We start from the raw sequence: 17,090 nt of genomic DNA, 5'->3' as shown, positions 1-17,090 counted from the left end.
TGATGCTTTTAGATTCTGAACAGAACGAATATAGATAACTTAATGATTTGTAGCTTTTTTTAATAATATTATTTTGTAATACATGCTACTAAATGCAATACATGCATATACCCTATATAACAGATAGAACTGACTTTTGGAATAACTTTTGTTCTAATTAATATTTTCATATTAATTTATTGTTTAGTGCTGAAAATAAAAAAAAATTTAAATCAAATTAAAATTTTTTTGGATAAATTTAAAATAGTCAATTTTTGAATCTGATTTAAGAAAAATTTTGATGGTAAAAATATTTATCTAAGTCAAGTAGTTATTTTTTAGAATTTTTTAAAAAAATCAATATTTTTTTATTAAATTAATTTGGAACGTAAATCGTAATAACTTTTTACAAAATATGATTTTTGAGAATTTGCTGACATGAATATATTTCTTAAATTATTTACTCATTATATAATATTAACGATTTTTGTCATACGTTTAAGTAGCATAATTTGTTTTGGTCAAAAGTTTCTGTTACACCCTGAGTATTATAATGAAGATTTTTTAATTATGAAGGAGAGAGTTAAAGTTTTCAAAAATATTTGCACCCCTGAACATAACTACAGTAATTTTAGCAATGATATTCTTTGATATTCATTAAATATAAAATTTTAAAATTAGCATTGTAAATAAAAGATATTTTTAAAAAAGCACCGGAACGAGACGTTTAATTTTAATGTATACAGTTTTAGATCTTGATCCCTTGAACACATATACAAACTGAAAACTCTTTACGGCAAATTTCAAACAATAACAAAACATGCAATGTACTTGAATTGCATACACAATGCGCCGTTCTTGATTTATTTGTCGTTTTGTATAATATTATTATAAATATAATTGGTGGACTTGCAAGTTGTAGATGCCATTAGGCATTAATACAATATTGTTGACGTCCAAAATTTGAAACTTAATGTAATACAAAATCAGACGTGCTGTTGATTCATGACTGCAATATAGACGACCTATATTATAGTTGCGACATAAAATGGTTTACCAAATAAAACATAACTCCTTTAATTTACACATACGCGCGTTATACATCTGTGCCATGTGCCCATGTACCAAGTAAAACGCGTTAAAATGATTTATCATTTCAGGGTATCACGTTCGAATGGTTTTTTTCCTTTTTTTCGAACATCATTTTATGCAAATAAGTAATAATCTAGGTAATGCTATTTAATTTTCGGCCAGACACGTGAAATCGAGTTTTAATGCGCGTATTATTCGCTTGTCCCGTCCGAATGAATTATTATACGCTGTTTCTTGAAAACCTTTCTTTATATATACGTACTTGCACGGCACAGATATACATTACCGTCCAACTGTATGGTTGACAGTAATCACGTTTGACGGAGTCAGCGCTGTGAATGTACAATTTTTTTTTGTTCACGACTGATCTAAATTAAGTACCGCAATCTATTTCTGTACAGAACCTCATTTTTTACTGGTATTGGTATAGTGACCTACACACTATGTAGAATCTCACTTTATTACGCACCAACTGCATATTCTGAAATGCAGCATTATTATTAAATCATATTATTATTTTTGTAACGATTTAGGTAAGTATATTTAATAAAAACCTCAGTTTATTTTCAACAAGTAATGTAAGTACAACATACAAATGTCAAGTTTCCATTGTATTATGCACACGTTATATTATAATATATGTAATTATTATTAAAAAGTATGAGAGATATGAACTTTAAAAAGGAATTCTCCAATAAATCAAAAATATATGTATATATATAATAATATATAATATATATATTTATATATAGTATAGTGGTAATAATAAGGTAAAGTGGCAGACATTAGTAATGATAATAACAATAATAATGGTAATAATATAATGGGTATTTTAGGCGGTGACAGGCGCTGTTATTATCGTTACCATGCCGTACCGTTTATATAAATTAAAAACAACGAGGAGGACTTAAATTAGGAAGTATAGACAAAAAGCGCACTTTATTCAGCTTAAATATATAGATGATTAGGTATTATTGTTGATTTCATTTATCTTTACAAATCAAATATAACAATATTAATAACTTACTCGTTTTGAATGAAATCAAAAATAATAATATCAAGTATAAGACTAAGATAATAGAGGAGCATAGACAAGTTAATAATTTTTCATAGACACCGTTTGAAAATACACCGAAAAATTACGTTATGGGCAGTAACACAATAAATAGTTTCGGTTCAAACAATATAATTATCATATTGTCTTGCGTTTTTGTTTCTTTTTTTTTTTATAAATGTTTGTATAGAAACCGAATTTGGTATATATATTATATATATAAAAAAAAATGTTAAAAAATTATTATAAGTGCATAATTACAATAAAATATTAATACAAAAACAACACATTGCTTAATACGTTTACCCTGGTTAATCATAATGACGATATATAGTAAATGTTTGTTATAACAATCTAAAACCGAAGTTTAACAGATTCGACTAAAATATTCAACGTCTAGGTTATATATTATATAAAAAATAAAGGCCCCTATACTTGAACTTACAAACATGATTATAGCAATAAATTAATAGATTAATATCATTAGCACAATACTAATATAATAATTATTTATAGCAAAATAAAATAAGAAACGATAGATCGATATGTATGGTACGGTTGGTTGGGTTTGGGAAATTAACATAATAAACATAACGAGGGTTTTGGATAAGAGTTTGGAAGGTAACTTTTGAAACAAAATCTCTTATAAAGTTTTCAACTTAGGCCACCTGCACATTATGTAGTTTACAATAGTTTTGCTAGCTTAAATAGTTAATTCATAATATACACATATTGTTATAGTAGGTATTAATAAATATTGGTTTTAACATTAATTTACAATACAATTGATAAAAAATAATTTGAATATATCGATGTTTTATCACATTTTATTTTGTAAATAATATTCAACGATGCGTTTGGTTAAATATATTTTTTACAATACGAATACGAATTAATTATTGCTGTGAAAACAATATTACATGTGAAACCCTTTTGACCAATAATATAATTGGGTATTAGGACGGATATAATATAAATTATAACCTATTGAATAAAAAAATAGGTGTTTCCCAAAATTTTTGAATATTATCAAGTAAATAATGCAAAATTGGAATAAGAGTAGGTATAAGAATGAGGCCTATTAAAATTATTAATTCCCTTTTGACACTTATTATAGTTTACACAAAGTTTGTCAGGAAGTTTAAAAGTTATATCTGTAAAATGCTCAATAGCCTAGAAAATCAATCAAGAACGAATAGTATTAAATTATTATAATGGAAATTACTTAAAGACACTAAGAAATGTAAAATTACAAGAAAATAACCGAGCGAATGGAATGAAAACAAGAATAATCAATTTCTTTACACGAAATCAATGAAATGGATGCGTACTAGAAGAAAACAACATGATGTAATGGAAGACGTTATTAGTCAATATATATTGTATATATATATATAACACGTGTATGGTAGTTTAATACTATTATTAGAGTTGCAATAGTTCAAAGCATTTAAATATTTTAAATAGGTATAGGTAGGTATAGGTATACAGGTATTTCGATGGATGTTTAAACATGTATAGATTTTATGTTTAATGTTTCAATAAGCGTTTCACAATAAAATGACCGATATTTCGTATTATCAAGTCGTTGAGTCCAAGGAAATGTAAATTACATAATATATACTTGAGTCAGAGTGTTAGAATAGACATGATTACCCGCAGAGTAATATAAAGAGATAAAAACGATAATGCGTTCCGCAATCACGCACCCGACCGGATGAAAATCGGTTTATGGATCGATTATACGATTTGGCTTAACCTGTTGCTGGTCAAAGGTTCTGGAGTAGAGGCCCGTTTGAAAAAACAACAACTACAACAACAAAAACAACAACAATAACAGCAACAACAATACATTTGTCGGAACTTTCAGAGAAAAAACGACGTCCCATCTCGTTATAATATTATATGAATATGCAGAATATTATAGTTGCGCCCAAGTGATAGGAATAGGTAATAATATAAATAACATAACCCGTGGGTGTTCGACGCAGGAATATCATTTTTGTATAAAAATATTGGTTTGTTAAAAACAATAGAGCGCATTTAATTTAGTAGGTAGATAATAGATTTCGGTAATGCGGAATGGTGCATCTGTATATATCATGTCCCCTTTTATACAGTAGAATTTTAATTTACCTAAATATTGTACTGTGAATTTAGAACAACAAATGTTTAAATATTAAAATATTCAAAGCCACCTTAAAATTAGTGGTGTTCACCCTATTCCATCCAAACGCCCTGGCATTCCGGGTATCTAACTACCACACAGAAAGTTTTACAATCATTACAACCAACACTGCAGTGTATTAAATTGAATAATTAATTTTTAATTTGAGAATGGTCCCGTTGATTTGTTTAAAACTCAAAATGTTGGTCAATTTTTAATGTGTTTTTTTCTTTAAGAATTTATTGCTATGAACGTATATAATTTTTTACTTAACATGAAAAAGACCAACGTTTTTTTTCGCTTTGAAATGATTACTATCACTTTTCCGACTATAATATAGTAATTGCAACAAGAACTTCCATCGTTTATAAGCCCTTGTTAAGTTATTACTATTCACAACTCTTGATCGATTTTCATTTTTTTTTACAACATATTGAAGTTAATTTATTATTTTAACTAGTCTTAATTTTATTGTTTTCAATGGAAGACTACTGGCGATGAATAACCCGTGTCGATTTGTTTTTACGATCCCTGTATGGACGACTGGTCTTCCTGTCTGGTCTCCGACTTGAGCTTCACGAATTCCTTAGCTACGTCGTCGTTATACCTCTGTGAAAGTATCCGCAAAATCGTCCATCCAGTCTCGTTCATTTGTATTCGTCTGCCGAGGCCTAACCATTCGCCGGTACGGACCTTAATGAGTAAATAACAATAGTCAGATGAAACGGTAAAAATAGTTTTTTGTTATTGTAATAATTGCTTTTTATTATTAATTACCAATATTGGAACATGTCGCATCTGCAAAACCGCCACACCAACGAGCCGATCTTCGCGAGCAAAACAGTAGTCTTTCACGCAAAAATGCAATTCGTAACATTCTAAATCTTCAATGGCGCTAATAGAACTGTGCAAAAAGTGATCGCCGTAAAAACTGAGTTTCGTTTGATGTCGATTAAATATACTTACAAAACGAATGCTTCGTTGTATCTAGGGCTCCAACTGCCTGACTTACTCTTCGTCGACTGTTTTCTCTTCTTGTCCGCTAGTCTTGGTCCGATGAGGTTCACTTCAACAAACGGGCGAAACATACCAGTTGTTGGCCATACCAGCGTATTAGCAGCAACCACTGTTATACAGTAACACCAACAACATTAAAGTATAATAGAGAACATAGCATAAACTTATAATAAGAAAAATAGGGCTCTGAAGAATATGTATCAAAATAATGCGGGATATCGATATTTATAAAATATTTAAAATAAAATACACTTTAAACATTTTAATTTACTCGATAGTCGATACATTTGATAAAGCTTATTTTAGACAAACAATAATTATCCTAGTGAGTTTTTCACGACCTATCTATTCAGTGATGAATCTAGGATTTATTTATTTTGTGGAGGGGGGGGAGGGTCCAAATTTTTTAATATTATTATATATCATATCACATAATTTTTAAATACGATATTTAGGATTTTATGTTAGGTCTCACAAGTATAATATAACTATTAAGAGGGAGGGCTCTCGACCCTTTATTGAATCTGTCACTATCTCTATTGATAATATTATAACAATAGTTAATTGTTATATTTAGTAAGTAATTATATCATTTTTATAAAAATTAACAGTAAATATTATGCATTTAGGTAGGTATAATATTTTTATATTCTGATATATTGATTTATTTTAAAGAAATAATTTAGTTTTAAATTTGCTATTATAAATACTAATCAAATACGCGTATAGAAGTTGTATTCGATATAAGTACAATACTAAAGTTTTTTAATGATATACATAGTCTTCAAAATGTATAGCTGTTATATGTGACAGTTTTATTATATAAAACTACCGTAATAATGATGAATTATTATTATAATAGCTATACCTAGTAAAATTAGTGTGTTGGTAGTAAAATAATTAATAGATGCTTAACATGATGTAATTTGGCTTGTTTTAAGAATATTAATTCTTTAATGTTTACTGTGATTTGTGTTTAATCATTGATTATTAAAATGATAATTGAATAATTTTACTTATATTTCACTTATAGGTTATTATGAAAATAAGTATTTATATATAATATAATATATATATATATATATATATATATTATGCAGTACAAATTCAATGTATTTATAATTTTATAAGACGAAAACGTAATATTATCATTTTAATTTTCTAATAAACAGTTACTATATATTGAAATAAAATGTGATTTTATTAGATGTAAGTGAAAAATAAAACAAATACGATTTTATGTGTTTTTGTAAATCAAACTAGATTGCGTTGTTCCATTATTAGAAATCAATGTGTTTTTTTTTATTGAGGTATGAGCATTAAAAGTGACAAGAATAGTATAGGTTTTCAGCGAGATTTTATGATTTTATTTTCTTTTAGTTATGTGTCATGTGAACATCCGATATAAAAAGAAAAAAAATATCGTATGTTCAACACAAACTTGTTTTTAAATAAATAGAATAGGTTTAGAATCCAATGTAAATGCGTAGAGTTATTTAACAAAAGCCATTTAGAAAACAAACCAAGATAGGTTTATTAATGAACATTTTGCCAATGAAACAAAAAATATCTATGGTCGATTTTAGACTTTAGGCTTTAGTTGTTTGTTATTTTTTATTATTTACGAATTTAATATTTTTAACAATCTTGTTATGTTATCATTGATATTTATGTTGTATTATTATATATTATTATTATATTAGAAAATTATATATACAATTATTTTATGTTTTACATGGTTATTCTCGATTTATTGTTTAAAAAGTGAAATTTTAATTAAGAACAATTTACACATAAATATAATACATACCTGTTACAGTGAGCTTAAATTCGTTATTCGTTGGATGTGTTTCAATGTAAACGTTAATAGAAATTTCTCCATAAGGTTCTTCATATACGTAATTTTCTAATTATAAATATGAAAACAAAAAAAAAAATAAAACAATTTTTAGTTAATGACTTTAAAACATTATCATAAATATTTAAAATTACTTTTAGTCATGCGAAAAAGTATAAAGAATCGTTTTTTTTTCTAGTATTTTTGTATATTATATACACGACATATAAAAACATTTCAACTTAAAGTAAGTACCTATTCTGCACTTGCTTATACTATTATAGTAATTTAGTATATAGCTATTAAAGTTGCTATAATATTACACGATATATTTTGAATAAATACGTATTAATCTGTTTATGGTGCAATAGATCTACGGTTATATAGTACCAGCTATATTCTATATAACTGTTTATACTTGTAACCTTATAAGTAATTTTAAAGGATATCAAAACTAATTTAGGATACAATTTTACCTTGTAATGGTCTTCTTGAAATTTCAAAGAGTTTTTCCATTCGACTTCCCATTGATTTTACATCCTCTTCTGCTTCATCTAATGCTTCTTCCTCCTCGGTTTCGTCGTCCTCGTCATAATCCATTTCGTCCATTTCATCTTTAACTTCAGTACCACTCATTAGTGATGGTTGTCGTGGTAATGGATCATTTTTTTGTGGAACTTTATAGAATTAAAATATTTATTATTAATAACAAAATTTAATTCCATTAATTAAATCTATAGTAAAAAATAATTAATTCACCCCTTTTCTTATTTTAACAATTATCAAAAAAAAATACCTTGATGCAATTGTGTCAACACAAACGTTTTGATGAGTTCATCTGTGGATCTTGTGTAAAGTGATAAAGCATAGCATAAAGATAAAAGATCTGAACTTTTATCCAAATACTTCTTTTTCAGTCCATTTCCACCGGCATGGAAATATGTTTTAATTGTTTTCAATGCAGATTCTAAGACCCTACACTGCTTAGTATTTAAGTTCTTTTCCATATCCTAAAAAATATATATTTTTGGCTCAGAAAATAATTAGTGGATTGTTTGTTAGTAGAAGCAATATATAATATAATAATATAACTCTGTATATTTTTATATAGATTCTGAAAATTTATTGGTTGATAATTGTTTATTTTTTCTATAAAGTAATTTGATTACTGAAATATTTTTCTAGTTATGCGTACGATCAAAAACTTAATTGTCATTAAAGTGAACCCTAAGTATATCTAAACTAGTCTGTTAGTTAAAAGTTAATATATTTGATTGGTTATGGATGTTGGTGCATAAGTATCCAAAAGAAGTAAATGTTTAAAAAAAATTACTATTTTTGTTATTTATTAGTTTATTACATACGACTTCGAGTATTTTATGTACATATTACAAACAAATTTAAACTTATTTATTTATTTTAGTAGTTATATTTTTACTACTAAATTTTACATTATCAGAGTTTTGCAAATAAATTGGTAGAAATTATAATATATAAAATTTATATATTATAATAGATTTATATTATTTTATGTTTAAGATAAATTAGATATTATTATTATTATTATGTCGTATCGGAAAAATAAAACTAAGACTGAAATGTTGTTTTCTGAAAATGCTGCTAATTGTATTAGGCATGGAAAATCAATTCAAAAATATCATACTTATAAGTTTTAAAATTTCGAAGAAATAGATCCAATAATGTTAACAACAACAAAATGGAAATATGAAAAAATGTCCGTTGAAAGAATCAGTTGTCACAGACTACTCGTATGTATTAATATGTTATAAGCTAATTTGTATAATTACCATTACTCCTGTTAAAGCATTTTTAACATCTTGCTTTCCAGCCATGTGGTTTCTAATTAATCTGGACATGTCTTCAATTCTAGCATTAGCTGCCAGTGATCTAGCGTTTTCGCTAAGGTTTTTCAATATCATCTAAATTAAAAATAACGAGTTTATACAACCAATTATAAACCTTAATGCTTTATTTATATGATTTTATATCATTTATTTAAACTAATATTTCTTACACTCTTATCCATCATTGGTGGTAAGACTACTGATCTTTCCAATATTCTTATTACAAGTTTCCATAATTCTCGAAGAATTCGTTTTAGTACAGGTTTCTCACAAGTTTGAGCAAATAATGATAATGAGCCATCCATTAGATCCATCAATGGCCTTAATATTTCGTCTACTTCCATCATAGATACTTGTTGTGGATTTTGGCTACCTCCTTTGATACTTTGTAATAACTCACCAAGTTCTTTGACACTTTTCTTTATTTGAGGTTCCAAACTAAAACATTTGATTAGAATTTTAGTTTTAATGTTTATTTATTTTCATTGAGGATAATAATATTAAAACTTAAACATATCATAGTTGGTAGTAAGTAATTAATAAAATATAGATGTATATACATATATAAACAATACGCTTATAAATAAGATAAATATTAACTGTACATACCTTTTTCCGAATTTCCCAGATAGTTCATCTAAAGCTTTTAATAACTGCGTTTGTAAGTCATTTAGAATATCTGTAGCATCTTCTTCCAGTTGTTTGCCACCCATTGATTCGAACATTTTTGTTAGTTGTACTCGTAGTTGTTGAATATTATTCATTAATATACAAGCCTATACATTTAATACATATGTCATGTAAAGTACATATAAATACATAAAATATATACGGATAAAATATTTTAAACTTACAGTTCTTTCATCTAGTTCTTTAGCATCAAATTCTTTTTGAACTATGTCTACGTACGCCAATAACACTTTGACAATCGTTTTAGCAAGTCTTTTCATGTATCGATTGGATATCTCTGGGTCAGGACATTCCAATTTTGATATAACCCCAAAACATTGTGTAAGCTGAGTGAATACGTCTACCACTGAGTTGGAAAATAACGCATGCTCTGAACTTCTTTGAAACTATAATTACAAAATAAAGTTTAAAAAACTTTTTGATCAAAGTTTAAGATGGCGACGCTTGCTTACCCCATCTTTTTTGTCCCTGTTAAAAGCTCCGTGCAAATATTCTAAAGACACATCGTCATTTTCATTTAGCCATTGCATTACAAACGGTTCAAACCAAGATGGGTACTCGGGTATTGCGTCTTTGTACGGTGGTGCATCTTTTACATAATTAGTAAATAGCCATTTTACTTTGAAATGGAGGTTCATATACGCTGAAGTTTTACAAAGTCTATGTGTTTCATGTTCTTCTAGAGCATACTTCATGTCCACGGCGAAGAAGCTCCACATTGTTGCTGCAGATAACTGTAAAAAATATTTTAATTATAAAAATACGTCAGTAAATATACTATTATAATCAATACAATAACAATGTATTATATAATTTACCTGTCCTATATTGAGTTCTGCTGGGAATTGACTCAGAACAGGTGCATAACTATTTCTATCTTCTTCGATTACTGAAGCAACGAGTGCTACAAGCTTATCCCAAAAGCCCAAATCATCTAACTTTGGTCCCGTGTCTTCGTCTCTTTTTTCATTTGGATCAGTCTTAAGAACAAAATAGTTTATTTAATTAGGAATTTTGTATAATGTAACATACACATATTTTTGAATAACTCGAGTTTAATGTTTCAACATTTCTTATTGTTTGATCACGGTATAATATTACTAATATTATTATTATTTACAATAATTGTTATACTAAAATCCTAGAACCACATATGTTTAACATTTAATTTAAACAAGTAAAATAAATACCTGATATTCTCTGCCGTATAAATCATAACAATTAGCGAATAGAAATTGATAAGTTGACCGTAGACACGCTTTAACACAGTCTTTAACAACGGTACTAGCTCTTGGTGGACTTGAAAGTTCTTGTACCTAAATATAAATTATGTTATAGCTGTTGTGCTACTTTATATTATTATTATTATATTTAAAAAAATTACCTTCATTCTGAAAAATGTAATACTGGTCAACAAATCGACAGTCGATTTAAGATCCATTAATTTTTCTTGACTGGATGCCGGAAAGTTATTTCTATACATTGATAAATCTATTCTGAGCGAATTATGTAGTTGATCAAGCAGCTTTACGAATTTTTCTTTCTATAAATAATGAAAAAATATTTGAAAATCATGATTGGAAATAACATAATATTTTCTCAATAATGATAGTTACTCCGAAATTCGATGCTGCAAAACGGTCGCTTGCGCTTACGGCGGAGCTGGACGTCGTGTGTGCATAGTAGGCATTGATATTCGCTAACAATGTACTCATTACTGCTGGGACACCAGGGCATAAATATTTTGTTGAAAGACAATGAAAGTGTCTAAAATACGAGATTATTGATTTTAAAATTATAGTTTTAAAATTACAATGTAATAAGCTTACGTCATTGCTTGGTAAATAGATTCTATGCCATATCTCATAGCGAATTCGTCGACAATATCTTGTGCGGGAGATTCAAAATACAATTTCCACCCATCTTCTCCCTTGGCTTGAGGTAGGTGAACTATTCCAGCATTATTTTCACACAACGAGTGAAATAGATTTTCATGAAGACACGTGTATTGGATATGATAAGGAGCGACTTTTTCTTCTCCTTTAATTTCTACATTGATATGTAATCGAATAGCACCGGATACCGCTGATTTATCAGTCCTTTTTTCGAGATTGTACCAAACGTCCATTTCACCCGACAACGTTCGAACCTAATTATTTACTTTTTATTCATAAACTCTTGTACAAATATAATAGTTGATATAAATATACCTCGATAATAGTTTGTCCTAAAAAATCGTCCGATTCTCTGGTTAGTTTTTGTCTGAGTCTCGATTTCAGGTCATTGTCCTCGTCCCATACCCTGACTTTAATACGATCCGAAGAATTGTGACACTCGCTATGAATTTTGAAAAATGTATTCATATTTTTATGTATAATATTATATTATGTACAGTTACAAAGAAAGGGAAAAATAAATAATTACAAATAAAATTTTTCATTCCAAACAGGATTGAGCTCTTGAGGCATGGTTCGCGTTCTTTTTTTAACTTTACCCACTTGAACAGTTACGTATGGATCTGATGTACCACTTTTGTCTTTTGCAATGAGCCCTTGAGCACATTTTACTATAATAAAAATAAAAATTATAATCGATAATTATTCAAAAATATGAGTTACATTAATTTAAAGCGCTGGTTCATTCTAAAGCTATATGTACAGTATTTTGCACGTGCATACAAACGACAAACAATGCATGCAATAAGCGTTAATTTTTTTTGGAAGACGTCGTTTAAGTTACTTCTGCTAACTAGATATCGATGATTTATGTGATTTGTTTGATTTGAAATTTAAATATTAGTAAATATTTGCTCGATTCCAATTTCTAAGCTGTGAGTAAGTGAACCCTAATAAGCCTAACCGCTGACCTGTTATTTCGATTTTGCACGACCATTTAGAAGTGCCTTCAAGAACGATAGCTTCCGCTTGCTCCAAGGAATCGATATGCATATCAGGTTCCACAGAAAACATGGTTCTTCAAATACGCAAAAACCAAAACAATAAAAACAAATATTTACACACAAATTGATCGGAGGAAAGGAACCAAAATAGTAGAAAATGTTTAGATTTAAATGAATGAAAATTCTTTCTTAATATTTTTTAATGCATCATAGATGTAAGCGAGGAAAAATATAAACGTTTGTAAACATATTTGAAACATTTGTATTAGTGAACAAACAATAAACCATGCACAATAGTAGTTTAAAACAAAAATACACAAAATTAAAGTTAATTGAAAGAATTTTCATTAAAAATCTCGTGCTTAAAAAATACACATGAGGGGTTAAATATATCAAAATAGTAAAACACCAATTCCATAAAATTAAACACCAAGCACAATGAAGATAGCCACACAAAGCTCTTTGAAGTCGTCTGCTCATAATGTCAGAGTCGTTTTTTTTTTTAAACAAACCTGTGATGGCAATTTTTGCTGACCACTTGCAAGTACCATCCAAAACCGATTGTTTCACCGCTTTAATGTGACCCTGATGGCTTTTCTCCTCCACGCCGAACACTGATCTGCGTATAATTTAAAAAAAAACATAACAACCAATTTTTTCCACACCCAACACTGCGTGTATTATGTTAAACTAAATAAGAACTTCTTCCAGATGCCGTGTGCGTATTTCTTAATGACCCGGAATCTCTGTTAATTGTTTTTGCATTAATTTCGAGCCCCGGACGCATTTAGCATAAACACACTGTGTTATTTGTTTGCAAATCAGCGATTTATTTCTTTATCATTGTAACTATGACAAATTGTATCCATAATCGTGAATGCTGTCATTTCAGTTATCTAACTCGCATCAATAACAGCTTTTCAACTGAATTCAATCTGGTCGTAGATCTGTTAACTCAGTTTGTTCGTAATAGAAGTGTCTGATGACGAGCAGATTGAAATTAATCTGACGATGTTCCATTTGTCTTAAGACGACTGTTTAATAAGCGCCATATATATTATGTCACGCATGTCCTCCTATTTTGACCCCGATTCTTTTCCAACGATTGCCATATGTTTCCGTTTAGGGGGATATCGTCGTGCGTGTGTCTCAACATTGTTGGTAGCTATATTTCTTTTATACTAGTTACGATTCATTTAAAGACTATTCGTATTCGTTATACTCGGAAAAAAATAATAAAACAATAGATTGAGAGATAATAGTACTGACTGTTACAAAATTTACCATTGTGGTTTAAGTTAATATTAAAAATATTATATTTTAGAAAATTTATTTTATTAATGAATAAATAAAAATATATATGTTATAAAAAATGGTGTCACATATTGAAATTATTAACAAGATAATTCAAATTTTTGTTTTAGAAATTGCTTATTTTTAAATAGAAGAAAATTATAGTATAATAATTGTAAAAAATACGGCATGTTGAAAGAGGATTTTAATTTTTATGGATTTTATAAATAATACATTTTATTAAGAAATATTTTTGACAGGGTAGTTGAAAGCAATGTTCATATAAAATTTAGTAAGTGGTTCTTACTGAAATCAATTAGGGAAATTGTCGACATTACATTGACTAAAACTCACGAGCCTGCTGTGAAATATTTATAACTGCACTCAAGGCTCTTATGGTTTTATTGTTAATTTACTAAATTATTTGGTGTTAGATATTAAATTGTTAACTAACCTGATAAGTTCGAAAATTTCTGGATGATCTCTTTCGCGTTGCAACATTCTGTCCTTCATTGCTTGTATAATTGATATCGCTTTATCTTCAGCACCATGTTTGGAACTTTTTTCAGCCGCTCCTATTATTTTTAGTTAGCAAAATAATATATAATATATATACACACGTTTTAATATTTTTAATAATATGAGATATTGTATGAGGTTTTCTGTTGTACGAAAATGAAATGTTTTAACTGTATTCGTTCAATTTTTATTATACCAGATGGAAAAATATTTTTATTCGTAAAAAGATTTTCAAAAACTTTAAAAATATGAACTTTTTATAGTCGACATTTTTTTCTTTTGTCTATTGTTCTACGTCATTTGGTTTGTCACAAATAAAAAATAGAACGGTTTTTAAAGTTCTTTCTATTCAAAGTTTGATCAGGTACATCCTCCCAGGAGTCCTAAAAACTGGGTTAATGGTAAATACTGTATAGAAATGTGTATCAGAGGTTGCAAAGCGAATTCGAATAATATTTCAGACATATTTCGAAAAAGTATTCACTAAGCATGTTTATGTTTTTAAACGTATGGGATGAAATTATTATATTTATTTGATGTAAACTATTAGATACCTAAAATGAAATTTCTTCTATAGTAAGAAATATATATGTGATAAATTTGTTAGGATTCAAATTGTATTTAATATTGTTATAATTAATTAATTAACAATAAATTAACATCGTATATCTACGGTGATACTTTTATACATCGGCTGAAAATATCGGTCAATATGTGTATTCATACATTCATGAGACTATTGCTTTTGTCAATAATTGTCCTCGTATTATAACAAATGCGCGCCATAGTACTACGAAACTCGTTGTGTTTCTGCTATAATATTAATTATAATGTCGTTGGTTAAATATTTATAATATTTTCACGGCGCCCAATTATTATTATTGCTTACAACGTTTGTAATAGTTTAAATAATAGTCACTTTTTTAAAAGTTTCGACTTACTTTGCAAACAGTCGGCGTTTAAGAGCTCTTTGCATTTCTCGTGGCACTTGACCCCACATTCGGTGCACCGTACTCCTTGTCGGGCGATGCCCCACAGCAACCCTTCACATTCATAACAATACGTTGGTGAAGTTGCAGTCCACGAGACAAAATTATGCGGTGTAGTCGATGATATTGGATAGATTAGCGCTTGTAGAGCTTTTTTGTATACGTGCATTTTCTGAAATATTTTTGAAGATCGTGGTATTAGTTTTTATTACAGTATTATAGTGATCCAGTAATCCGTCCATTTTGATAATATGATCAATAAATGGTATAAAAATAGTCGCAATGGTATTTTTTATTATGTCATTATTTTCAATTGTTTTTTTTTTTACCCGAATGAAATAATCACAAGACCTACTTGTGTTTTTTATTTTACTACAACTTCATTGAAATAATAAATATATCATATTTCTGTCAATGGACTATATAGTGAGGGGGCGAATGTTAAAAAATAGAGCATTATACTTGCTATATTGCTACATTATTATATTATGTCAAACAATAAAAGTTCTATAATTTAGTATTTACAAATTCATTTTTGTATTTATTTTTTCTTACGTATATTTTAATTTATAAAATATTTTTTTGGAATAAGGATAGGAAATATTATTTTGGTTTTAGACATTTTAGAGATACATCTTTTCTACAGATGCGATTAAAAATATACTGATAAAAAGAAAACTCTAAGAAAGTAAACGTTGGAATTTTTTCATTTGACAAACTATTTTTTAATAATGAAAAAGCACAAGTGATTTGTTCAATTTGGTACTAACCAGCTCTTCGTCGTTGAGAGTCGGACGTGGAACTCCTGATGCCAGCCCTGCGTTTCTTTTTGTGGCAGCCATTGTCTAAAATACACCCGCAAGAATTCCAATAATAAATTAATAATGTAAAAACGGGAAAACAGTGAGCAATAAAGCTATTGTAACCATAAGCGTAAATATTAAGCATTTATGCAATAACGTGTTTAATAATTATACCCATGATGCTATTAAATAAACCGAATTTATTATAACTCACCAAATTATTGATATCACTATAATACTCAAATGGAATAAGAATGTTATGATGACTAATGTAAGTAGTTTAAAAATTTATATTATATAAATAATATTCGTAAATAACATCTCACAGAAGAGATATAAATGCTACGAGAAACTTTTCAACACTTTTTCTACTGTATATATTTCACTCTTGTTGTTGATGTAGTCATAAAGGGAAAATAATGATGTCAGCATAAAAAGAAACTTCGAGTAAAAATGGAATTTTTTTCAGGAGCATCAATGTTTCGTTTTAAGATAAATATTGACATATTATTACTACATTTCCACATTAAAATAAAAACTTATTATAATGTTGAACTAATTATATTGCATATTATACTCTGTAATAATTTAAATATTTTTTTATCGGTAAAAAAAACATACTTATAAATTAGGTTTCCATCATAATTATAGTGGTGGAATATACTTATATAGATTTATATTATATAATATCATTTGAAAAAAAAATACAAGTATTGTTAAAAACATTCTTATTCCAGACAAAAGTATAACTCAAGAGTTTGCCCGAGGAAAATACTTTTAGGAATGTTTTTCTAACACAACAATGAAAAAATAATATATATAATTTGAAAATCATAATTATAATTTTTGAATTAATGTGATTCGTAATAAACAATACATTTTTTAA

General features: G+C 27.9%; 1 protein-coding gene across 6 annotated transcripts in view; it reads right to left on the bottom strand.

The window, feature by feature from the left end:
• Positions 1-1,978: 1,978 nt before the first annotated feature.
• The window catches only part of LOC132920034 (protein unc-13 homolog B), a 159,285-nt gene continuing 144,173 nt past the window's right edge, over positions 1,979-17,090 (bottom strand). For 5 of the 6 annotated variants that reach the window (XM_060982065.1, XM_060982066.1, XM_060982067.1 and 2 more), the window contains 22 exons: positions 16,172-16,246; positions 15,354-15,573; positions 14,348-14,468; positions 13,113-13,219; positions 12,126-12,267; positions 11,912-12,038; positions 11,531-11,850; positions 11,318-11,468; positions 11,086-11,244; positions 10,892-11,017; positions 10,520-10,681; positions 10,154-10,435; positions 9,866-10,087; positions 9,621-9,787; positions 9,182-9,449; positions 8,955-9,086; positions 7,943-8,156; positions 7,623-7,823; positions 7,120-7,215; positions 5,259-5,418; positions 5,070-5,196; positions 1,979-4,985 (listed from right to left, as the gene is read on the bottom strand). In XM_060982065.1, the coding sequence (XP_060838048.1) occupies positions 4,815-4,985; positions 5,070-5,196; positions 5,259-5,418; positions 7,120-7,215; positions 7,623-7,823; positions 7,943-8,156; positions 8,955-9,086; positions 9,182-9,449; positions 9,621-9,787; positions 9,866-10,087; positions 10,154-10,435; positions 10,520-10,681; positions 10,892-11,017; positions 11,086-11,244; positions 11,318-11,468; positions 11,531-11,850; positions 11,912-12,038; positions 12,126-12,267; positions 13,113-13,219; positions 14,348-14,468; positions 15,354-15,573; positions 16,172-16,246 (3,750 nt within the window). In that variant the 3' untranslated portion in view covers positions 1,979-4,814. Of the gene's footprint in view, positions 4,986-5,069; positions 5,197-5,258; positions 5,419-7,119; positions 7,216-7,622; positions 7,824-7,942; positions 8,157-8,954; positions 9,087-9,181; positions 9,450-9,620; positions 9,788-9,865; positions 10,088-10,153; positions 10,436-10,519; positions 10,682-10,891; positions 11,018-11,085; positions 11,245-11,317; positions 11,469-11,530; positions 11,851-11,911; positions 12,039-12,125; positions 12,268-12,567; positions 12,675-13,112; positions 13,220-14,347; positions 14,469-15,353; positions 15,574-16,171; positions 16,247-17,090 lie in introns of all 6 variants that reach the window. The other variant, XM_060982064.1, reaches the window with a different exon arrangement.

The sequence above is a fragment of the Rhopalosiphum padi genome, chromosome 2, assembly GCF_020882245.1.
Source record: "Rhopalosiphum padi isolate XX-2018 chromosome 2, ASM2088224v1, whole genome shotgun sequence".
NCBI lineage: Eukaryota > Metazoa > Arthropoda > Insecta > Hemiptera > Aphididae > Rhopalosiphum > Rhopalosiphum padi.
This window is presented reverse-complemented; position numbering and strand designations above follow the sequence as displayed.